The sequence below is a fragment of the Tiliqua scincoides genome, chromosome 13 (genome assembly GCF_035046505.1).
Source record: "Tiliqua scincoides isolate rTilSci1 chromosome 13, rTilSci1.hap2, whole genome shotgun sequence".
Taxonomy (NCBI): Eukaryota; Metazoa; Chordata; class Lepidosauria; order Squamata; family Scincidae; genus Tiliqua; species Tiliqua scincoides.
The window spans coordinates 2,562,333-2,584,333 of record NC_089833.1 but is presented as its reverse complement, the minus strand read 5'-3'; the positions used below and the strand labels follow the sequence as shown (position 1 = coordinate 2,584,333).

The 22,001-nt window shown below is 47.0% G+C and overlaps 1 protein-coding gene and 1 long non-coding RNA gene across 2 annotated transcripts; one reads left to right on the top strand and one right to left on the bottom strand.

Annotated features, from left to right (window-relative positions):
• Window positions 1–22: 22 nt before the first annotated feature.
• Window positions 23–1,403, top strand: LOC136633682 (uncharacterized). Its single transcript, XR_010793281.1, has 2 exons — window positions 23–81; window positions 990–1,403. It is a non-coding gene; the product is annotated as an uncharacterized lncRNA (long non-coding RNA).
• A 978-nt stretch (window positions 1,404–2,381) lies between these two features.
• CIAO3 (cytosolic iron-sulfur assembly component 3) lies at window positions 2,382–16,426 on the bottom strand. The gene is made up of 11 exons (XM_066640607.1): window positions 16,337–16,426; window positions 13,994–14,089; window positions 13,384–13,527; window positions 12,280–12,412; window positions 10,266–10,400; window positions 9,077–9,195; window positions 7,899–8,028; window positions 5,248–5,320; window positions 4,098–4,235; window positions 3,523–3,680; window positions 2,382–2,757 (listed from the first exon to the last, which is right to left on the bottom strand). The coding sequence occupies exons 1-11, from the start codon at window positions 16,409–16,411 to the stop codon at window positions 2,519–2,521; spliced, it is 1,440 nt and encodes a 479-aa protein (XP_066496704.1). The 5' UTR covers window positions 16,412–16,426; the 3' UTR covers window positions 2,382–2,518.
• Between the last annotated feature and the right edge of the window lie 5,575 nt (window positions 16,427–22,001).

Sequence of the window (22,001 nt, the reverse complement as noted above, 5' to 3'; positions counted from 1 at the left end):
CCCACTCTAGGTCACAATCCTGGGACACTGCAAGGCCTGCTGGGAAATGGAGTCCTCAGCCCTGCAGTCCCAGTGCTGCAGGTGAGCATCTCGGGGCTCCCACCCTGCATCCCTCCTTCCTGGCCACAGACCTTCCTCCTCCTCCCCGCCTTGTGGCTCCGCAGCAGCAGCGGGGAGGCGATCTGGGTCCCGCTGCCCCCCCGGGTGGGCTGCCCCCTCTGCACCCCCTTCGTGCGCCTTCCCGGGCCTCCCGCAGCGCAGAGAGCGCACATGCAGGGGAGGAAGCGGGGACGCTCCAGCCACGGATGCTGCTGAGCACCACCCGCAGGGGTGTCATCCAGACGGAGATGCTCCAGGGCTTCCAGCTCCAGGGCCCAGAGCAACCAGGCGGGTAGACCTGGGCTCTGGGTTGAACTTTATGGATGAGGTTCGCTGGATTAGTAGACCTGGGCTCCCACCTCCTCTTGGAGCCCAGACCTCCCAGATGGGTAGACCTGGGCTCCCGGTTGAACTTCTGGCCTCCATGGCCAAGGTCGTCTGGGCGGGTCGATCTGGGCTCCCGCCTGGAACTGGAACCCCAGCTCTTCCTGCCTGGTAGACCTGGGCTACCATTCTGCCTCTTCTCGGAGGGTAGACCTGGGCTCCTGGCCATGCTTGAGCTGTTTCCTGTCCCTAGGCGCCCTTCCCCTCTAGCGTCAGTTTGGGGGGACCACACACCTATGCCTCCCCCCTTGGATCCACCCCTGCATCCAGACCCGCCTGAGTTGCAGAGTCCCTGTAGGGCTGCCCAGGAGGGAATGAGAAACAGCCGACACGCCTCCAGTACCTCCCTTTCTGAAACAGTCTTGTTGTCCTCATGGACTGTGCGGGGGGAGGGGGTTGTGCAGAAGGTGGGTGCCCTTGCAAGAGCGGGGTTTCATACTGCATTCTTGGGATGCAGAGCTCCAAGAGACACCCCGAATTGTTCTCCTTTTGTCCCCCACTGGCAGTGAGAGGAAGACAGCCACAGGAGGGCCCCCACTGCCTTACTGAGTGATCCGGAGCACCTATCTGGAGAGCTTCATTTATTCCTGGTTCCAGCATTAAGAAGAGGAATCTCTGGAAAGGATCTCTGCTTCAAGCCCCAGCACACCAACTAAGTATTCGGAAGCTCCTCCAGACTGAGATAGTCCAAGGGTCTCCCCTTCCTGTGTACAACAACCCCCCCAACTGACCATGAGAGACTTGCAGGAGGGAAGGCCTAGACCCAGAGGCTGGAGTGCCGTCCCTGTCCGAGCATCTTTGTCCTGAAGGGGAGCTCCAGCGAAATAGCCTGAACAGGCAAGGGCACCTTCTGTCTGTCTGGCAAAGACCTTCTTCCAAGGCAACTTCCAGGAAAGTAGAAATTCTTACAGAAAAACGTCTCTGTATCTGGTTTTAGACTTTTGTCAAATGGCCCTCTGCATGCACATCAAAGCATTTTACTCCACAAAGCCTGCTTTGCTGGGGGGGGGGGGCTTGAGACCCAGCATCTCTGTGGAGATTGTGGGGGTGGCCCCCTTGCACTTATCAAGCTGCCAAGGGTCACCAATCAAGCTGTGCAGCCCTCATCGACTTAGCCTCCCAGTGGCTCTCTGAAGCAGCGGCCAGCCTCTCAGACGCACAGGCAGCAGGTGCTGGCTGGCTGTCTTCAGCTGGCACGCAGAGTGGGTGAACGTTCTCTTTTCCACAAGTGTCACACATCCAGGTTAATTTTTCCCACACATCCCCCTGAAGAAGCTCCCTCAGAAGGGTTGGGGAGGCAGGATTTGCACACTTGGTGAGCCTGGGACTCTTTCACATCATGAGGCCAGTTCAGGGCTGCAGCTGTTATCTGAACAGGCCCTAAGAGAGGAGGAAAGTCTGGGAACGGTGAAGCTGGAGAAGCAGGTGGCGGGGTCTTGAGGCAGAAGGGCAGAGGAGCTGGCTGGAGTGAGGCCAGTCTGCAAGGGCCGGATCTGGAGTCTGGGATGTGGAGTGCCTATGTGGAAAGAGGGGTCATGAAATGAGACACAAAATATCTCATTTCATGTGCACAAAATGCAGTACCTGTTCCTGGAGGAAGATGCAGGCTAGAAGGATGTCATCAGACAGCCCTGTAGCTGCTGCCAGAACAAGCTGGCGCCCAAGCCTACTTGTTCCCCTTCCACCCCATCCTTTGAGAGGGAGAGGCTGGCAACAGCCAGGCAGGGCCAGAATGGCAGAGCCCCAGCCTGAAGGACTGGACCAAGAAAGCAAACTGTGGTTCAGGAACTCGCTTGGGGTGAGTGTGAGGATGGGGGGGGGGAAGAGATGCTTTTAAAATGGATGGTAATATGCTGCTCCAAAGGCACAAGTGATGCTGCTGTCTCGAAACACAGGTGTCCACAATCATCATTTTTATTCAGATCTAAAATGGGCATTTGCTGATCGTGAGAGATCCCCAGCCTTACTGACAAGGAACATGATTTCAGTTAAGGTAGTGATTTCATGTGGTACGTTTCCACAGCTTTGTCCATCTTCACCACTTGATATTGAACCCAACGCTGGTCTTCTCCACTGCATGGTACTGGGTGTGCAGTGCTTTCCGAGCCTCTTCTGCATCAGGGCCCCCCAGCCACTGGTCATAGAGCTCCTGGACCTCCTGGTTGGTAGCAGGGTCTTGGGTCTGGACTGACTCATACAGTCTCTCCACCTGCTGCAGCAGATCCTTACTGGACTCGCCTTCTGCTTTCACCTGGCCCCCTCCGTTCAAGCACCCTGGCAGGGAGGGGGAAAAAAAGAGGGTCCCAGTTGATGGGGCGAGAACAACACAGGCCTCAAGTTCAAACGCCAGAGGCAGTCTAGGCAAGGCAGTCCCTGCAGCTGTTCAAGCCCCTGCCCAAAAGGGAGTGAGGGCAGCCATGGGAGGGGGGGAAGTCCCACAAACTTGCAACTTGCTCTTTGGTTTGTCTTTTTCCCTTGCTGTTTTCATGACAGTGCACCTCCCAGCAGCCACTTCTCTTAACCCTCACAAACTCAAAAAATGCCTGCCATGAAGGAGAGCCATGGAGGTCACCTGGCTTCTTCTCCCAGCTGAAAATCCCCCAAAATTGGACTTCCCCCTCAAAATTCAATCACATGCAAATGGGCTGGCAAAGCTGGAGGGAGAAGGATTTCTGCTCCAGTAGCATGCCAGCCGCAGTAGGTACAGCAGGCACCGTGATGTGCCATGTCAGCAGGCCCTCCGACTCACCGTTGGAACCATTTGAGGCAGCAATGGCAACACATAGGTGCTTGCCAACCGGCGAGCACCTGTGTAATGCCACTGCTGCCCAGAATGGCTCTGATGGCAAGTGGGAGGAGTCACTTACATGGTGCATTGCAGTGCCTGCTGTACCTACTCTGTTGGTCCCCCTCTGGCTATGCTGTCGTTCAGTTCAAACCACAGAGTATCATCCAAGAATCCCCTGAAGCATTGTTACAGTCCCCGACCCCCCCCCCCCAAAAAGCAGGTCAGCATGTCAAAGGTTTAAGTGTCCTGACCTGAGGGGCAAGCCATGACCTCAACATAGTGATATGGCAACTTTCCCCGCTTCAGTTTCTGCACCAAGTTCTGAATGTTTCGAAATCCATATGCCAGGGCAAAATGTAGCAAAATCTCGCCATCTTTCTCCAGTGTCACTTCCTGGAAATCCTTGTTCCTAGTGGGAAAGAAAAATTTCTCATGCATGCATACTGCTGGTATGTATGCCTACATGAAAATCAAACCACTCAAGGAGGTGCAGGCAGGAGAACATGCAGTACTGTTTTCCCAGGGAAAAAGCCAGTCTTTTGGGGGAGGCAAAAAGCACTTTTTTGCCAGCATGCCCACAGACCTTACTTGGTGACTTGCAGTGGCTAATGATGCCCCAGTTGCAGTCACCATAATTCCAGATGAGGCCCTTTGCACATAGCTCAGCCTCTGTGAGCAGCTGGTGTATGTGATCAGCAACCACCAAGGGGGGGGGCAGCAGGTTAGCCCAGCTGAGCAGTATGTGTACTCAAGTGCTTTCTTGCTGGGAGAGCCCCCAGTGCTGGGGTTTGCAGTGGGCATGTGTTTGTTTTGAGCTGGGCCTTACTTCAGTGGCTTGTACTGTACGTCTTCCACTCGAATCCCAAAGAGCTCCTTCGCTGCATATTTGTAGATGTGCTCCAGGTAGCCCCCAGATCCACCTCCGGAATGCCCAAGGAGGTGCTCCTCAGAAAGGATGCTAAACCTAAGGGAAAGGGAGAGAAGAATGCTACTTGACAAAGGCAGTCTGGAAAGTGGAAACAGAGCTGGGAGTACTCCCTGTTCTGCGTCAAGAAAGGTCTTGGAAATAAGCCTGGCCCTGCTTATACCAATTCAGCTCCTTCTGAATGCCAGCAGAGCACAGAAGCCCCATGCACAAAGCACCTTTGTCAACCCCCTTCTGGATTCTCAATAAGTATCATCTGAAGCTTATTGCTGGTGCCATGAGGACTAGAACCTTGCTGTTTGAAGAACAAAGAAAGCAAAGCCAGGTGAGATTCCTCAGGCTGCTGAATTCAACCATCTCAGATCTCATGCTTGCATAGTGCGTGAACAGAAGGAAATATACACAGTCCCCTGTGCACTACTTGGCAAAAGAAATTGCCTACACGCTAGGCTTGCACCACTTTCCTGAGATGACTTTTCTGCTAAGACTCACAGGGAGGACAAAGTATTTGCTATTACCTTACACATTCAGTAGTGTGCAACAGCCCCACCATATCTGGAAGCAGGAAGGAATTCTGCACCCCACCACCAGGCATCTTTCACCTCTCCCTGCATGTGGTCTATGGCTTGGCACAATTGCTAGATTCATCTGTAGCAATCTACTTGGCAGGGACCATTAAGAGTAGGGCACCTTTCCTCCATCACAGTAGCAAACTTTACCCTCAGACAGTGTGGGTTCACTTAGCAAGAGGGGATAAGAACACCAGAAGCCCAAAACAGGTCCGCCGAGTCCAGTAGCCAGTTCTCCACACTTGGCCAATGGGGGCATCCAAGAAGCTTGCAAGCAGGACAGGAAGGCAACAGTCGTTCTGCTGATATTGACCCAGAAACGACCTTCAATCCTGCAGGTTCCATATTGCCAGGTGACTTTGGGATGGTTACTCTTTAGAACAGCAGAATCCACATCACTAAATGAAAAGTTAGGAGTGGACAGATACAAACAGAAGCATGATTACCAACTGAGGTACAAGGCAAACCACTTCCAATCTCACATGCTATCTAGAGGGGCAGGGTCCACTTCTGAAAGAACAACGCCCTCATGTTCCAGCAACTTCAAGACTTCACCTGAAACATAAGAACACATGGGAAGCCCTGCTAAATCTGGCCGAAGGGTCCAACGTTCTGTTTCCCACAGAGGCCCACAAGCAGGAGAAAAAGGCAGTGTTCCTTCCCGCCACTGCACTCCTGGAACTGGCATTCAGAAGGAGGCTGCACTGAACCTGGAGGCAGCAAACAGTCATCCTCCATGAACTCATCTAATGCCCTTTCAAGCCATCCAACACATGGCTCTCACCATATTTATTTTGTTTCATTTAACCTTTATTGGCATAAACAATATCCATCAAGTAAACAAAAATAAAACAAGGTTGCAACCAGTCATTGCTCAGGAGCATTATGGGGGGGAATAGAAATACATAAGAATTTACACCTAGACAGCACTGCAAATAAATATTTTGCAGCATATAATGAGCGACACTCATTTCTCCCATCCAGCAGGTACGTATCCAAACCATGAAAGTTTTCCAGAAATGGGAACAGAAATCGATGGCGTAAATCAATATAGTGGGGACAATGCAATAATATGGATCAAGGATTCATTTGAGGTCAGATCACAAGAACATGACTGGGGTCCAATGACCTATTAAATCTTGCTCTCAGCACATTCGTAGGCAAGATATTTAATCTACCCAGCGTAAAGGCTCTACGAATCTGAGGCAAACACATTAACAATAGATAGCTTGCACCCAAATCAGAGGTCCACGAAAGACCAAAGTATAGAGGGGAACAAGACTTATGGGCTGCAACTTGTAAATCCTGTTTTTCTGTATCAAATAGTCAGGTTCAAATAAGATTGTAAGCAGCAGACATGGATAATCCTCCTATCAGATCAGGTGATAAACCTAGCAACTGGAGTCTTTTGTGAAATAAAGTTAGACCAGGGGAAAAAGAAACATCAGCAAGAATACTAGTAAGCATGATGTTCTAATTTGCCTCAAAGCCGACCCTTAGCCAAAATCTCTAGAATCTTAGCCAGGCCAGTGTTTCAATACTCTCACCATATTTCATGGCAATGAATTCCACAGACCAATTATGCATTGGTGTGCAAAGAAGTGCTTCCCCTTTTATTAGTTTCATCTGCAGTCAACAAATTCACTGGATAGCCAGATTCTACTGATATGAAAGAGAAAGAAATACTACATGCTCTCCACACCTTGCATAATTTTGTAAGTCTCCATCACATTCCCCCCATTGTTTGTTTTTCCCCTCAAGCTGAGATGCCTCAACTGTTGCAGTTTTTCAGAATACAGGTTGAGTCTCATTATTCGCAAGGGTTCCTTTCTGAGAACTCACAAGGATGGCAAAAAACGCACTAAAGCAAATCAATTTAAAGAACAAAGTCCCTTTGCTCTGGTGATTGCAAAAACAGCCTTGCTAACTTTTTGAAATGCACACAGAGGCAATCAGTCTCTCTCCAGACGCTTAGGCTTCACTCACTTAGTGCTGCCTCACTTAGGCTTAGGACCATGGCTTAGGACCATGGCTTAGTGGTTTAGGAACCACTACCCTAAGTGGTTGTAACACACACCAGTGGCGTAGCTAATGATTGTGTAGACTGTGTAGCTCAAAATGTTGCCCGGAAGCAATGTCACAACCAGAAGTGATGTCATGCCTGTGCTTCTTTAAAAATGAAAATTGGGGGAAAATCTGCCTCCTCCCCCAGCAGCTTGCCACCCACTTGCTCTGCTGCCTCCCCCCAGTCAGTGTCATAATTAAGACATCTATCTGCGACCTGGTGCCAAAAAAGATTTGTAGCCCCCGCCAGACAAAATCAAATTTAATTAAATAAATAAATAAAAAGTGTGTCCCTGATTGGTTTGAGACACTGTGCTGTGGTGAAGAGGAATGGTTATTCTCCCCCTGCTAAATATAAGAGGGGCAACACTTGAAAAAGTGCCTTTTTACCCAGTTAGCAGGGATAAATATATATGATATATGGAAATGTGAGCCGACTCATATTATCACCTTATTGGTTTCATGCTGTATCATGATAACATGTCATTGCAACATGTCAATAACATAATATGTCACTGGCTCTCAGAACAATCAGTCTCATAGGTCTGTTTTGAGTTAAGAAAATCCACATTTTGTTCCATAAGGCAGTTGTGTTTTCATTTTCTAGTTAATAGGCCATAACGTTTGATAGAATACAGATATTCCAATGCAGTTTGCTTCACTGCATTCAGCATTAAATTACCTTTCCAATGATAGGTATTACTCCTTTCCATGATAGTATTATTACCATAGTAATATTATTACCATGATGGAAATATTAATTACCATGATGCTAATTTTGATATTGATATTACCATAATGGTATTATTACCATTATTATCATTATTCCTTTCCATGATGGTATTATTCATACATACCAAGATTTTCATAATTTTGGTCACTAGTGACAATTTTGGTCAGCTTGTTGCCCCCCTTAAGCTTGATGCCCAGTGCAACTGCTACCCCCTGCACCCCCTTAGCTACGCCACTGACACACACTATGGGAAGCCCTGCACTAATCAGCTGTACGTCCCTATAGAGGGAACCAAAGCCAGAGCAAGACAGATTTTGATGGTTCTCTCTGCCTTACCTGTTGTAATCACACAGTCAACCTCCCGGGTTTGGTGATTTTGGTTGAAGAAGTCAGGCCTGGAAGCTTCTAGTTTTTTGTCGTAACAGGGCATCACCGTCACATGGTAGATCAGGTCCGGGGTCAGGCACTACAAACAAGAATGGTGGAACCTAAGAGTCTACATACTGAATCAGCTCAAAGTCACCATTTATCTTGCTCCATAATAGGCAGATGCCTTTGGAAATTCACAAATGGGCATGTAAGGGAAAAGGGATAAGGCAGTACATGCTTCACTGAGCCAGCCAGGCCAGGCAGGTTAAAAAGCAAAATAAGAGGAAAGTGTGTTGAAATGGGCAGCAGTTAAAGCCCTGCTAACTGGGCAAGAGACAGTCTTCAAGTGATGTTCCTCTTCTTAGCAGAGGGAGAGTAACTGTCCTTTTTCACCCCAGCACAAGGAATTTTCTAGTGGCTATTTGCTGGGTTTTTTGCAGATTTTTAGATTGTGAGCACTTTCAGCACAGGGAACCATTTGGTTATTATTAGTTAATTATTTGATTCTGTCTGTAAACCATTTTGTTTAACTCTTTTGTTGAAAAGCAGTATATAAATACTGTTATTAAAAATTATTATTATTATTAATAAAAAGGGGCAACAGTGTTCCAAGCAGGCTCCTGCACAAAGACTTAGGAGATGGCAGGCCTAGGCAAAGGTCTCACTGCAATGGCAGGGAGGTAAGAGACAAGGGGGAAAGAAAGATAAATCTGACGTCACTTCTTAAACTTAGGTCCTGATCTTGCATTATCCACACAATTGCACCTATTCCCCCCCCCCCCCCACACACACACAGATGGGCTGGATCTGGGCAACACACTGGTCAGACTCTAGAACATCCTTCCACTTCACCTAGTGTGTCCTTTGTTGAGTGATGGCACTGTTCCACCTCAATCCTGGACAGGTGACCTGGAATGCTGACTCTGAGCTCAAGCCAGCTCCACTAACTTGATGCCTGCTGGGATGAGGGAGCTCAGTCCCCACAGAATAGAACATCTGCTACCAAATCAGGGAGGTGTTCCTCAAGAATTAACTGGATTGTTTCAAAACAGGAAAGGTGGGTGCAGCCACACCACATTTCTGGACCCTGTTTGCTTCTCTGAATCAGTTCTGCTGGAAAAACCAAGCAACAAAGAGAGACTTACCTGTTGTTTGGCAAAGTGGCCCTTGACAAGGGAACCCATGATTTGCTGGGGCGACTTGGTTGTGCTGATATGATTAATGAGGAAATTTCCGTGGGTTTTTTCTGCATAGCAGATCCAGCCTGAAGGAGCAACAACAAAATAAACAAGAATGGTGGAAATGAAGCAGCTTTTCTCAGGTTTCCTTGGGCTACTGTGGAGGACTTTAATCTGGAGCTTGTGTTCTTGAAATTGAGCTTGCAGGTGACAAAGTGCGTCTTGAAAGGGCTCCAAGAGACCTCTCCAAACTGAGTGAATGGGCAATCAAATGGCAAATGAAGTTCAGTGTAGGCAAATGATGAGCAGCAATGGGGCAAAAAATCCCAAATTTGCATATAAATTGATAGGGTCTCTGTGGTTGCCTGTTGTTGCACTGATAGGGTCTGTGCTGTTGCCTGGGGTCAATGCAATGACACCCCATGTGTGGCTGCTATGAAGCAGGCAAATTCCATACCTGGGGTCATTAGTAAAAGGCTGCTAAAATTAAATCACTCACATATGGAGCGATGGTGTGGCTACATTTGAAAAACTATGTACACAGTTCTGTTCCATCATAGACACAATATTGAGGAGCTGGAAAAGGAGCAAAACAAGGCAAGGGAGGGCAACTCCTAACAAGGGAGCTGTTTAATAATAATATAATAATAATATACAGTATTTATATACCGCCTTTCTTGGTCTTTATTCAAGACTTTATTCAAGGCGGTTTACACAGGCAGGCTTATTAAATCCACGCAGGGATTTTTACAAATTGAAAGAAGGTTCAAGCTTCTTTCAACATTCAAGCATTCAACATTCAAGCTTCTTTCAACATTCAAGCTGTTACACTCCGATCTGGTTTAACATTCTGGCCTCCATCCTCCCACGCTCCGAGCAGATGGAACAGCTCAGCTGCAGCTTGCCAGCTGCTTCAAGGTCGCACGGTGCCGGTGGCCTCGAACTGGCGACCTTGTGGATGTTAATCTTCAAGCAAATGGAGGCTCTACCCTCTAGACCAGACCTCCTGCCCAGACCAGACCTCCTGCCCTGTTTAGGGGTGATGCATCTTCAAGACAAATCAAGGTGCCCCAGGTGACAGGCAGCACCTCTCTGACCAGCACTGGTCCCACAGGGCCACGCCATTGCTCCCTTCCAGGCAGCACGCACACCTTACCTGGGCAGGCAGCTGCCAACATAGGCAGAGCCTTTCTATCTTCTGATTGCCTCTGGAAACGCCGGACAAACTCTCGCTGGCTCTCCAACAGGCAGAAGTTCCTGGAGAAGGTTGTGTCAAAGACAAAGTGGACTCCTGAGGAGTACATGAGGAGGAGAGTTTTGAGGCAGCGAGGTACTGGGGAAGGGGGTGGGATCATAGGGGGTGTTGTTGGGGCAGACCCTGGAGTGGTCTGACAGAGGTTACAGGGACTAAGCAAGCAGCTGGCTCCACTGGCCTGAGTCACATTGCCTAAAGTATGTTTCAGAACCATAAAAAAAAACCAGGCAGAATTTCCATAAAGAATAGTGTACAATCATTTTGGAATATTCTTCCCATTTTTTTTCTAGCTGAAGATGTAGGTGAAATGCTGAGCTGCAAGGCTGATGTTTGACAGAAGACAAAAACCAAAAACTCTGCACTCTGATATTCAAAATTAAAGAGCCAATGTCTGACATGCCTTCCGACAGGCCACCTGCTAAGCTGTCACTGCAGCTCAGAACACCTCCTGATGTGACTGGAAGGCACTTCTGATTTGCCAGAAAAGTCACATCTGGGAGGTCTTCTGAGACTTTGTATCCTCGAATATTCAAATATCAGTGCCCCCTCCCAATCCAGGTTATCTGGGAGTGAGCCAAGCAGCCAAATCAGGGGTTGTTTCCTCATCAGCATGCTTAGGAAAGCAACCACAGTGGCAAAATAAGTAATTCGTTAACTCCCCCGTTCGGTGGCGTCGCTAGGGGGTGCAGGCCGCACCGGGTGAAGCGCACAGGGTAGGTGAGGCGCACTGGGGGGTGACACGCTAAAATCACGGTGGTTAGGAGTAACCCCATCATATTATATACTTTTGGATGCAGAATTTCGAGCGGAATGCAATGCAAAAAACGATAGTGAAATATCTCCTTTCTATCAAAAGTTATGGCCAAAAAACTAGAGAACAAAAAATGCATGGATCCCTATTGAAAGTGAAAGTGAGCCGTATCACACGTTTATGCGTGAGTAGGCAAACTTGCCTTACTCCATCGGAAAGGGCAGGCTGAGAGGAATCCAATGACACTAGAATGGTCCGGATCCAATGAATGCAGCCCCCAAAAACACCTGAGAAGGAAGTCCCTGCCTCTAAGCAGATGAATGTATTGAGCCCTAAGGAAAGCAAAACTAAGCCTCACGGTTGCGTTTACTCGTGAGTAAGCAAACGTGCCTTGGCTGGTGTGTAAGATTAGGTGAAGGAGAGTGCAAGGCTACCAGAATGGTCCTGATCTGATGGAACTGGAGCTCAGCAAGTGCTCCAGAAGGCAGCTTCCCCCACCACCACGAAAAAGGATCAAAACAGGCTTCAGCTGATAAGGTGAACCTTTCTGAGACTTGCAAAGCCTGACAGTGATTTGGTTTAAACAGAAGTTCTTAAATTGAACTGGGCACTGGGTAGGGCAGAAAACCTTACTGGTTTTGGAGGAAGGGTGTTATTGTAGGCAGGCTACAGAGGAAATTTACTTGGTGGAGCAGGACTGGCTTCTGCTTGTTTAATTATTTGTTTTACTTTAATTATTTATACTTATTTATTTTAATTTGCCTGATGGTGACACTTCTACCATGCCATCACTTCTGGTGCGTCTTGGACAGTTTGTCATTCTAAAAAGTGGATCCCAGCGCTCAAAGTTTGAGAACTGCTGAAGTAAGGTGTTAGTAAGTTGACAGCCTTGGGGTGTGTATGACATAACAGGGACCAAAATCACTAAAATCACAGTTTGGAGGAATAATACCATCATGTTATAGATCAATCAATGCGTAATTTCATGCAGAATGTGTTCTATCTTTTTTTGATCAAAAGGTACAGCCCAAAAACCAGTGTGGGGTGGAGTGATGGTACATCACCACACCCACCACCTGGGGTGTTGCCCCGCCCACTGTATGGGGCACGCTGGCACCCCGCACCGAGTGACACATTATCCATTTCAGACACAGCAGCTCTCACCTAATTTTTTGAAGAAGGCTGTCAGTCTCTTAGCTGTGTCCAATAGAGTCAGTTTAAATCTGGCAGCTAGTGAAGCTCTGGACTGCGGGGATACTGACATGACCACCATCTTATGTGGAGTAGAACTTGAGACCTTTAAAAAAAAAAGAAAAAGGAGACTGTGTAAAGAGGTGCTGGGCAGGAAGGTAAAAAGCTCCTTGATCAAGTACAGAAGAACAGTTTTGGCCCTCACAAAGTCTGTATTGTACTAATCCTGATCTACCGTGAGCATGTTTTCATAGCACAAATCATTTTAAAAATTTATTCTGAGAATCTAAGCTGTGCCAAAAACAAGAGACAGAAAAAAATTATCCCTAACCCCAGAAGGTGAATGACAAATAAAAATCAGGGTTTCAAATGACTAAAATGTTTATAGGTCATACACAAGTTTATTGAAATACAGTAAAACTAGTGTTTATACATTCATACACCAATAAAGTCAACAAGTTGGCCTGAAACTCCCTGGCAATTTGCATTTCAATCTTTACACTTTAAGGCTACAATCCTATATGAACTTTCATGGGAATAAGTCACTGAACACAATGGAACTTACTTCCAAGTAGACACATAATTGTGTTCTAAGCCACTTTGCCTGGTTTTATTATGAAGGGTTTGTTAACAATATCCTTATTGCTCTCTGTTTTCTCTCACAGTTCAGTTATCAAAGAGAGTTATTTTTTGGTTGCTTTTATATGTTGATTCATTTATAAAGACCATAGTGTTTAAATTTTAGTCATTTTTAAGCCTTTTTTATTATTTTTAATCCTGATCTTTAAACATTTTATTATTATTCTGGAAACACTTCTGTGCCACAATGAGAACTGGCAGGCAATTCTTGTGCACACAGAAACCAAACATGTATGCAGACAGTTCAGAATGCAAACAGCCTGCTATCATCCACCCTGGCAGGGGAAGAAGCCTGTCTTCTCAGGTCTCCAGCAAGGCAGGAAAGCAACCCAGGATAATTATATTCTTCAGCTGGAATTGGGAAAGAGCCACATCAGCCTATCAAGATTGCATGTGTTGCATGTATTGCTCACAAGTTGGCACCCACCACCAACGTACCTTGTTGGCATTTAGTACTTTGTACAGTTCCTCGTGGCTCTGTTGCATTATTAAGACGCTCTCGGCAGACGTGATGCAGCCACTGCAAGCCAAACAGTCATTCAGCGTAATTTTAGCTTTTTCAAGTTTTTGCTTTCCTCCGTCCTAAAAAAGAAGCTTGAGATGAGCAGGAGAACTTCCAGAAAAATTACGTTCATTTTTATGAGCCATAATCCATGGGTTCCCCCCTCAAAGATACTGGGGGCATTTTTAAAGTTGTCATAGGATACTGTCCACAGAGGGCTGACTGCTAGACTGTGGGCTCAAGACTATCTGCTTAGAAAGGTCCTAGTATTCAGTCCTCAACTGCAGGACCAAACATAGTAGAAGAAAACTATAGTAAAAGAGAAAAGAGCCACATCTGATTTTTGTGACAAAAGGAACCTGCAGAGACAACCATCTCTTCAGTACCACTGAAAAGGGATTTCTAGAGGCTGCTTCACACTCCACATCTTTAAAGATCTGTCAGAGCTCAAAGTCGAGAACCGCTGGTTTCTCAGGATTTACAGTTGCTGAACAAAGACCCTGTTCTGTATCTTTCAGGTTGTGATCAGAGGAAGAAACCTTTTACCTGGTCAACTTGAAAATAAGTTCCATCATCTTCAATGCAGATCTTCGCAGCTGCTTTCCCAGGTTTCTTCTCAACCTTTAGGGGTTTTATGCATTCCTAGAAGAGACACAGAGGTATCCAAGTATTTGCATGAACCATGAGTCAAACACAAGCCAGCAGCATAATACAGCTGAAAAGAAAAAAAAAATGCTGAACTGCATTAAAAGAGGCATAGAACTGTGCCTTTTACTGTTTTAGTAAAACAGCTGAACACCCAGAAACAGGTAGATATATAGATGATCCTACACTTAAGGTGCCAGGTTTCGACTTATCTTATCAGCACTTGAAAACTCTGAACAGGATCCATACCCTACATGGAGTTTGTCATAACTCAGTGTTTAAATGGGGCTAGTGTCTACCACTCAGTGTGATTGTGGGTTCTCCCACCAAACCATGTACCACATTGTGTCTGGCTGGAAACTGAGGGCGTATACTGGCCCATGGTCCAACTTTTTCTATGAAGATAACTCTGTCCTTGAATCGCTGTATGAACTGGACATTGACATTTGATCTAGTCTAACTGATATATGTCCATGTATTATATGCCATATGCTAAATGAATAAATAAACTGTTTTAGTGCAACATTTCTCAAACGGTGGGTCACAAGCCAATTTCAGGTGGGTTGCATAGCACCTAGCTCGGCTGCCATGGAAAATACAGAGCTGAAATTACAGGGTGGGCTCTTGGTGGGAGAGAGGCAGGGTACTTTGCCCTGAATAGGTGAGAAGATGGGACACTGGAAAGGGGGAATAATAATAATAATAATAATAATAATAATAATAATAATAATAATAATAATAATAATAATAATAATAATATTATTATTACAGGTATTTCTATACCGCCTTTCTTGGTCCTCAGATTTCTCCTCGGACTTTATTCAAGGCGGTTTACATAGGCAGGCTAATTAAATCCCCGTAGGGATTTTTACAATTTGAAAGAAGGTTCTATCTTTCAAGGAACCACAACATTCAGATGTTTCTTTCTGATCTGGTCGCAACATTCTGGCCTCCATCCTCCCACGCTCAGAGCAGATGGAATAACTCGGCTCAGCTTGTCAGCTGCTTCAAGGTTGCACAGTTCCGGTGGCCTTGAACTGGCGACCTACGGATGTTATCTTCAGGCAAATGGAGGCTCTACCCTCTAGACCAGACCTCCTGCCTGGGGAAGGGCTGTATGGTTGGAGAAAGAGCCAAAGCACTCTGCTTTCACTTCCAAACTGTAATGGAATGTAATTCCAAGCTATCCAAAATACCAGCATGCTGTGTATTGAGACCATTGGCTAATCACAGCTTAGCTTTGAAGCCTAAATTGATTATGTCACTGCCAGCCATGACATCATCATCATCATCATCATCATCATCATCATAATACAGGTATTTATATACCGCCTTTCTTGGTCTTTATTCAAGACTTTATTCAAGGCAGTTTACATAGGCAGGCTGATTAAATCCCCATAGGGATTTTTACAGTTGAAAGAAGGTTCTATCTTTCAAGAACCACAACAGTCCAGGTGTTTCACTCTGATCTGGTTTCACATTCTGGCCTCCATCCTCCCACGCTCAGAGCAGATGGAATCGCTCAGCTTCAGCTTGTCAGCTGCTTCAAGGTCGCACGGTGCCGGTGGCCTCGAACTGGCGACCTTGTGGATGTTATCTTCAGGCAAATGGAGGCCTCTAGACCCTCTAGACCAGACCTACTGCCCTCCCAGGTTCATCACATGACATCACTCCCAGGTTCATGACATCACTGCCAGTGGGGCCCCAACAGATTGAATTCTGAGCTATGAAAGAAAACAGCACGAGTGTGCTGTGTAATGGGACCATGATTGGGTTTGAAGCCCTGAATCGATGATGTCACTGCCTGCCATGACATCACTCATGTCGTCACTTCCAGTGACAGATTGCCATTCCAAAAAGTGAGTCCCAGTGCTAAAACGTTTGAGAACTGCTATTTTAGTGTTTTTCCAGATTGCAAGCTGTGCAATCTTCTTTCCCTGACTGCATGCTCCTCGGGGCAGAGACCTCATGCTCTGCAAAAAGCTCCAACACATGCATGACTGGAGCTGTGTAAATAAACTTGGAGGGCTTGAAAAAGAGCTCACAGGCCCCCCCCTTGGACAAACCAGGCCTTAGCAATGGGGGGAAATAGGTGCACTAGTCTACCTTGTAGGGTTGTTGTAAGGATCAGCCCTATAAGGTAGGTCAGGATAGGGGGACAGCCCCAAAGCACCATGTCGATATGCTACTCTGTTGTTATTCTTATTCTTATTTATTATATTGTAATTTGTTGTTGTTGTTTACCTGGGAAGGTCCAATAAAGTCATCCAGGTCGGTCAGCTGCAGGACTCCACTGAAAGGGGAAGCTGCTGCAGACATCCTGGTGGCGTCTTTCCCCCTTCTGCCACACTGCCGGAAAGCACCAAGAGCGCCTTGACACATTGCTGCAAAAATACTGTGGGTGGATGTGTCCTTCTGCCGCAAAGCGACAGAGCAGGAGGGAGGCGGGGCCGGCTGCTGCTCCCAAAGGAGGTGGGGAAACGAAGCGCAGCCGACACTTCGGGCTCCCAATGGAAGGCTTTGGAATTGGCTGTGCATGGCAAGAACTGCTTGGAATTTTGGGGGCGCGTCTCAACATCACTGGGGAAGGGAAGGTGCTCTCTCTGCAGCCCCTCTTGCTGGCCTGGGCAGTGGGCTGCTGGGGGAGCTCTTGTCCATGCACACAGTGGACTTTCTGCAGGGCAGTAGTGCAATGCACAAGTGTGCAAAAATGTGCTCAGGCACTCAAAAAATAACTATCCTTTGTCAGACCAAGCCTGTGCATGCCTACTCAGAAGTAAATCTCATTGGGGTCAATGGGGCTGACTCCCAGGAAAGTGCGCACATAGGGTTGCAACCTGAGAGTGTGGGGCCAGAGCAGCCATAGGGGAAATCTTTGAGGATGCACACTTTGCTGGGAGTAAGTCCCCTTGACCCCCCTGGGATTTACTTCTTTTGCAAACATGCAAAAGATGGTTCCATTTGGTTTGGATTTGTTAAACCTCTTGCATCCCTGCAGGGACTTGTGGTGGGTGAGGAGACAGGTGAGGCAGAGCCTTCCCAGTGGAATCCTTCGGAAAGCATAGCTGCCACCATGTGAAGCGCTCAAGCACACTCAGTCCACGTGCTTTTCGAAGGACTCCTCTGGAGATGCTCTGCCTCACCTGCCTCCCCAAGCACCACACCTCCCTGTTTTGCCCATTAGATGCAAGGCAGCTGCCAACAATCATGCCAGCCCTCTACAGAGAGCCTGAAGCAGTGCAGGGAGGGAGAGCTCACATGGTAGGGGAAGGGTCAGGGTAGTCCTGGGGAAGAAGGAAGAAAAGAAAGCATTCTTCTAGGCCCCCTTGCTTGTTTGTGTACCCTTGAGCCTCACCTCACCAAAGAAGTACATCACCCTTTGTGAACTCTTGCTGGTGCAAAGCACCTCAGAGACTTTGGCCCACACAGCCTGATGTATATGAAGCCTGGGCACAATATACTTGCAAGTAAGCTCCATTGAATGCAGTGGGACTTATGCGCAATTAACATGAGCTACTGGGCGCAAGAATGGAAATTGAGAGTTTGAGTTTGTCTCATAAAGCATCTTTATGTGCAGCAGAAAAAAGGTGCTTTGGTGTGCAGTGGAAAAGGTACCCCTCCCTCTCTGCCAGAAATGTTCTGCCTTCATTCCTCCTCCTCCCTATCCAAATTGTGCCCCCTTGGTTGTGGAGCCTTTGTGCAGTGCACAATCTAATTGATAGTTTCTCTTCTATACAGTAAAACTGCTCAAATGAGACATGAACAAGCTTGATGTCTTCCATATGCGATGATCGCCATCCTTAACAAGACAATTCAGATAAAGTGGGTCATCAACCTTCAAACAAAGAACAAATAAAAAAAATGCAGACTGCAATGGTTTGGCCACTGATGCAGAACGAACATTAGTCAGCTGCCACAAAACCTCCTCTGGCAACAGCAACCTCCATACTGGAGGGTTCAACAGGCAGCTCCGAAGAAAACATGACTCCAACACATTGAGGAAGTTCTAAGAAACCAACATTTGACCATCAGTGAGACTAGAAATATCGCCAAGAATGGAAGCGTGTTATGAATAACACATGGATCCCAGCAGCAACTACAGCAGCATATTGGTTGAGAGGCCAAACTCTCCCCAAATGCCAGGTAAGGACTGAAGAAGAACAAGACATCATATCCCTCTTCTGTTATTTTGCAATAGACATTTTTTAATTGATTTTAGAAATACATTCATCACAGAGGTTAAAGAAGAAGGGACAAGGGATTCAAGGCAAGGTCTGTCTTCACAAACCAAGCAGCTACCTGGGTTGCTCTGGCCCACATCTGCTCTAGAACACATGGATTCCAAAAACAAGCCTGCTAGGGATCTCTGCTCCAAATAAGATTCTTGAGAATGGAGAAAGTCGGCTGTGCAGGTAAATGGAAATGTGTTGCCCCTGCAAAGAACAGGTGGGCTTTTCGTTAAGGAAGTCACAGGTTGAAAGAGCTCATGTTGATTTTTCGCAGGATGTTTTGCAGCATGTGACTTTGCCAGGACAGAACATCTTTTATCTTTTCCACAAGTCCTGAGGCAGATTGCTTCTGACCATGTGCAGAATGCTTTTCACATCTTATGGAAATCAATATTTTAAAAATGTGTAAGGGTATAGGGTCCCTTTGCACTGAACATGAATTTAGACAAACTCTGGAAGTTAGCGGAAAACAGGGGGGGCCTAGCGTGCTGTGGTCCATGGGGTCACAAAGAGTCGGACATGACTGAACTGAACTGAACTGAACAGATAGTGCTCCTTTTATTTAAAACAAAATGCAACCAGTAAAAAAAAAATATGAATTTTTACCATTAAAACTGTTCTGACTCAATGCCTCCAATTTCTCCCTGAACTGTGCATGTTCCTGTCAAAGTGAGGATGTCTGCTCTCTTGAAGGCACTTGTTGGGTGGGGAGGTGTATTTTCAGAAAGTTGTACACGCTTCCTTTCCAAAATCAGCATAGAATTTTATACAAACCTTAGGCTTATCTGAAGTTTTCTGGATCATGGAATACTTTGTAATCTGTCCAGCAAACAGTTCATAAGGCAATTAACTTTATGTGTTATCAAATATAAATATAGGATTACACAATAACAAATGTTGGGGGGAAAAACCCTCTTGTTTAGGATTTAACACTGGATACACTGTTTAGGATACACTGTTGTCTGATGCCCAAGAAGGTATGTTATTTTGGCCTATTTGTATATTAGGCTGTCAAAAGGAAGCAGCCTACCATGAAACCGTTACAAGAACCCAAGGCAGAATAACACAAGCAAAAAGCAAGGCTAGGTGGCCCTTCACATCCATGATGGAACTATAGCTTGTGCCATTGCCAGGGGCATCACTTGCATTGCTTCCAGGGATGTCACTGGTACTGCTTCCAGAGACCTGAGTAGTACAACTTTTAGGGCCATAAGTTACAGAGCTTCCTGGAACATTGGTTGCAGCCCAACCAGTGATATCAGGCTTAGTGCCTCCAGAGAAAACAGATCCAGGGCCTCCAGACACAGGACTAGGAACACAACTAGCAGACGTTCTGTGGTATTACTGGTGGGGTCTCCACTAATGTGAGTTGCAGGAACAGCGGAGATATTGCCACATGTGACTCTTGGGCCACTAGTTTCAGTGTTTCTAGGAACGTAAGTTGTGGCACCTCCAGGGATGTGGGCGGCTGTGCCTTCAGAGCCACTAGTTTTGGTGCTTCTGGACACATGAGCTGTGGCATCTCCAGGGTTGTGGTTTACTGTGTCTTCAGAGCCAGTAATTTTGCCGCTTCCAGAGATGTGAGTTGTGGCATCCCCAGTGATTTGGGCAGCTGTGTCTCCAGAGCCATTTGCTGTGGTGCTTCCAGTATCTTATGTTGTGGCACCTCCAGGGACGTGGGCAGCTTTACCTCCAGCATCATCAGTTCTGGCACTTCCTGTGATGTAAGATGCTACTGAAAATTAAAAGAGGGAAAAGAATAGTTCTCCAACAGTGTACAGTGTACAGTGTACAGTGTACAGGCCATGTTTGCTGTCTTTAAAAAATGCAGAATGGCCTAGTTAAATATCTCTGCTTAGACTGCAAACTATGTACAGTGAGGAATAAGCCCAACTGAAAATTATGGAACTTATTTCTGAGTAAACATGCCTAACGTTGAGAATTTGGACCTTGATTGTTCTTTGTAGTGGTGTTTTCCTGCACTTTGTGCATACCAGACTAGTATTAATTCATTAGTTCTTCCATGATTAGAGGAATATTCTGCCCAAGCAAGTACCTCCCTTGAATCCCGCCTTGACCACAGCCTCTGTGCATGTTCTCATGTGCCTGCACACAACTTATGACAAATATAATGGAAAGTTTCCCGCCTCTGTCCCACCTCTTTGAATGGGGACCTCAGCACCCCATGCTCCCCTTCACTGCAAACAGAAGCAGTGGGGAGCAGGGAGGCTGGCCCGTCTTGCTCATATGCAAATACTGGCCCTCCGAATTGTCTTTCTCTGCCTGCTTGATGCTTCAAGTGATTGGGGAGGCACGACCTGGAACCACAGCAGCTTCTTCTCCCCACTGCAGAAATACTCCCACAGATACTGAATTCTGCAAATAATTAGATCCATGAGGGCCCCTCATGGTGCTGCAATTACTTACCTGGGGGGCTATGCCTGGCCCTCTGCAGATTGCATGTGGCCTCCCAGTCTCCTCGGAGGCCTCCCAGACATGACAGGAGGGCAGCTACGGACCTCTGCAGCCCCATGCCCAGAGCAAAGCTCCACGATGGCACCCCTCCACAGGCTAGTGTTGCCCCCCGTGCAGAAATCCGCCGCCCCCCTACTCACCAGAGGCTCACAGACCCTTGCGCGACCTTCTCCAACATCGGGGAAACCTCCACCCCCACTGGGAGCCTCAGAGAGGCTTCCACAGGGTCCTAGCAGCCAGTGCCTAGGGCATCTGCCCCAGGGAAGTCTATGGTAGGTAGACAACTGCAAGAGGGCACTTCCAGAAGTGCCTTCCAGTCGTATTCAGGGCACCTTCTGAGGTGCAAGGAGGTCACATGCAGTCTCCCATGGGAGTCTCACATGGGACACCTCTGGACACAGCTAGAAGTTGCCAGCCTGAACCAGAAGTGCATCTGGTTGCATCTGAGAGATCTTCTGCGGCTCTCCAGTGCGCACTTGGCATCCACAGACATTCAAATCCACAGATGCTGAACCCACAGATGAAGGCTCACTGTACTTGCCTAATGTTAATCATTCCCTTTTCTTTTGGTCTCTCCTCCTCCCCATCTCCCTGTCTGCTTTGGCTCTCCTCTTCTTACTTAAACACTAGCTTTCGTCTTTTCCTTTCGTACCCCATATTTCCTTACCCTTGGAGAACTGTGTCCTTCCAGTGGCGTAGCTAGTGGGGGGAGGGGACGGTCCACCCCGGGTGTCACCCTTGGGGGGTGACACCACAAATGCCCCAACATCGCTGACATCGCAGAGGTTACAAGTAACCCCATCATGCCATATACCGTTGGATGTGGAATTTCCAGCAGAATGCAATGCAAAAACCTAGATTGAAATATCCTCTTTCCATCAAAAGTTATGGCCTAGAAAATGGAAACCAAAAAATGCATGGAACCCTATGGAAAATGAAACTGAGCCATATCGCACGTTTACTTGTGAGTAGTTGAACTTGCCATAGTTCATCGGAAAGGGCAGGCTGAGAGGAGTCCAATGACACCAAAATGGGTTCCTATCCAATGAAAGCAGCCCCCAAAAAACACCAAAGAAGGAAGTTCCTCCCTCCAAGCAAACGAATGTATTGAACCCTATGGAAAGCAAAAGTAAGCCACATGGTCACATTTACTCATAAGTAAGCAAATGTGCCTTGGCTCCTGGTCAAGTCAGGCAAAGGGGAAT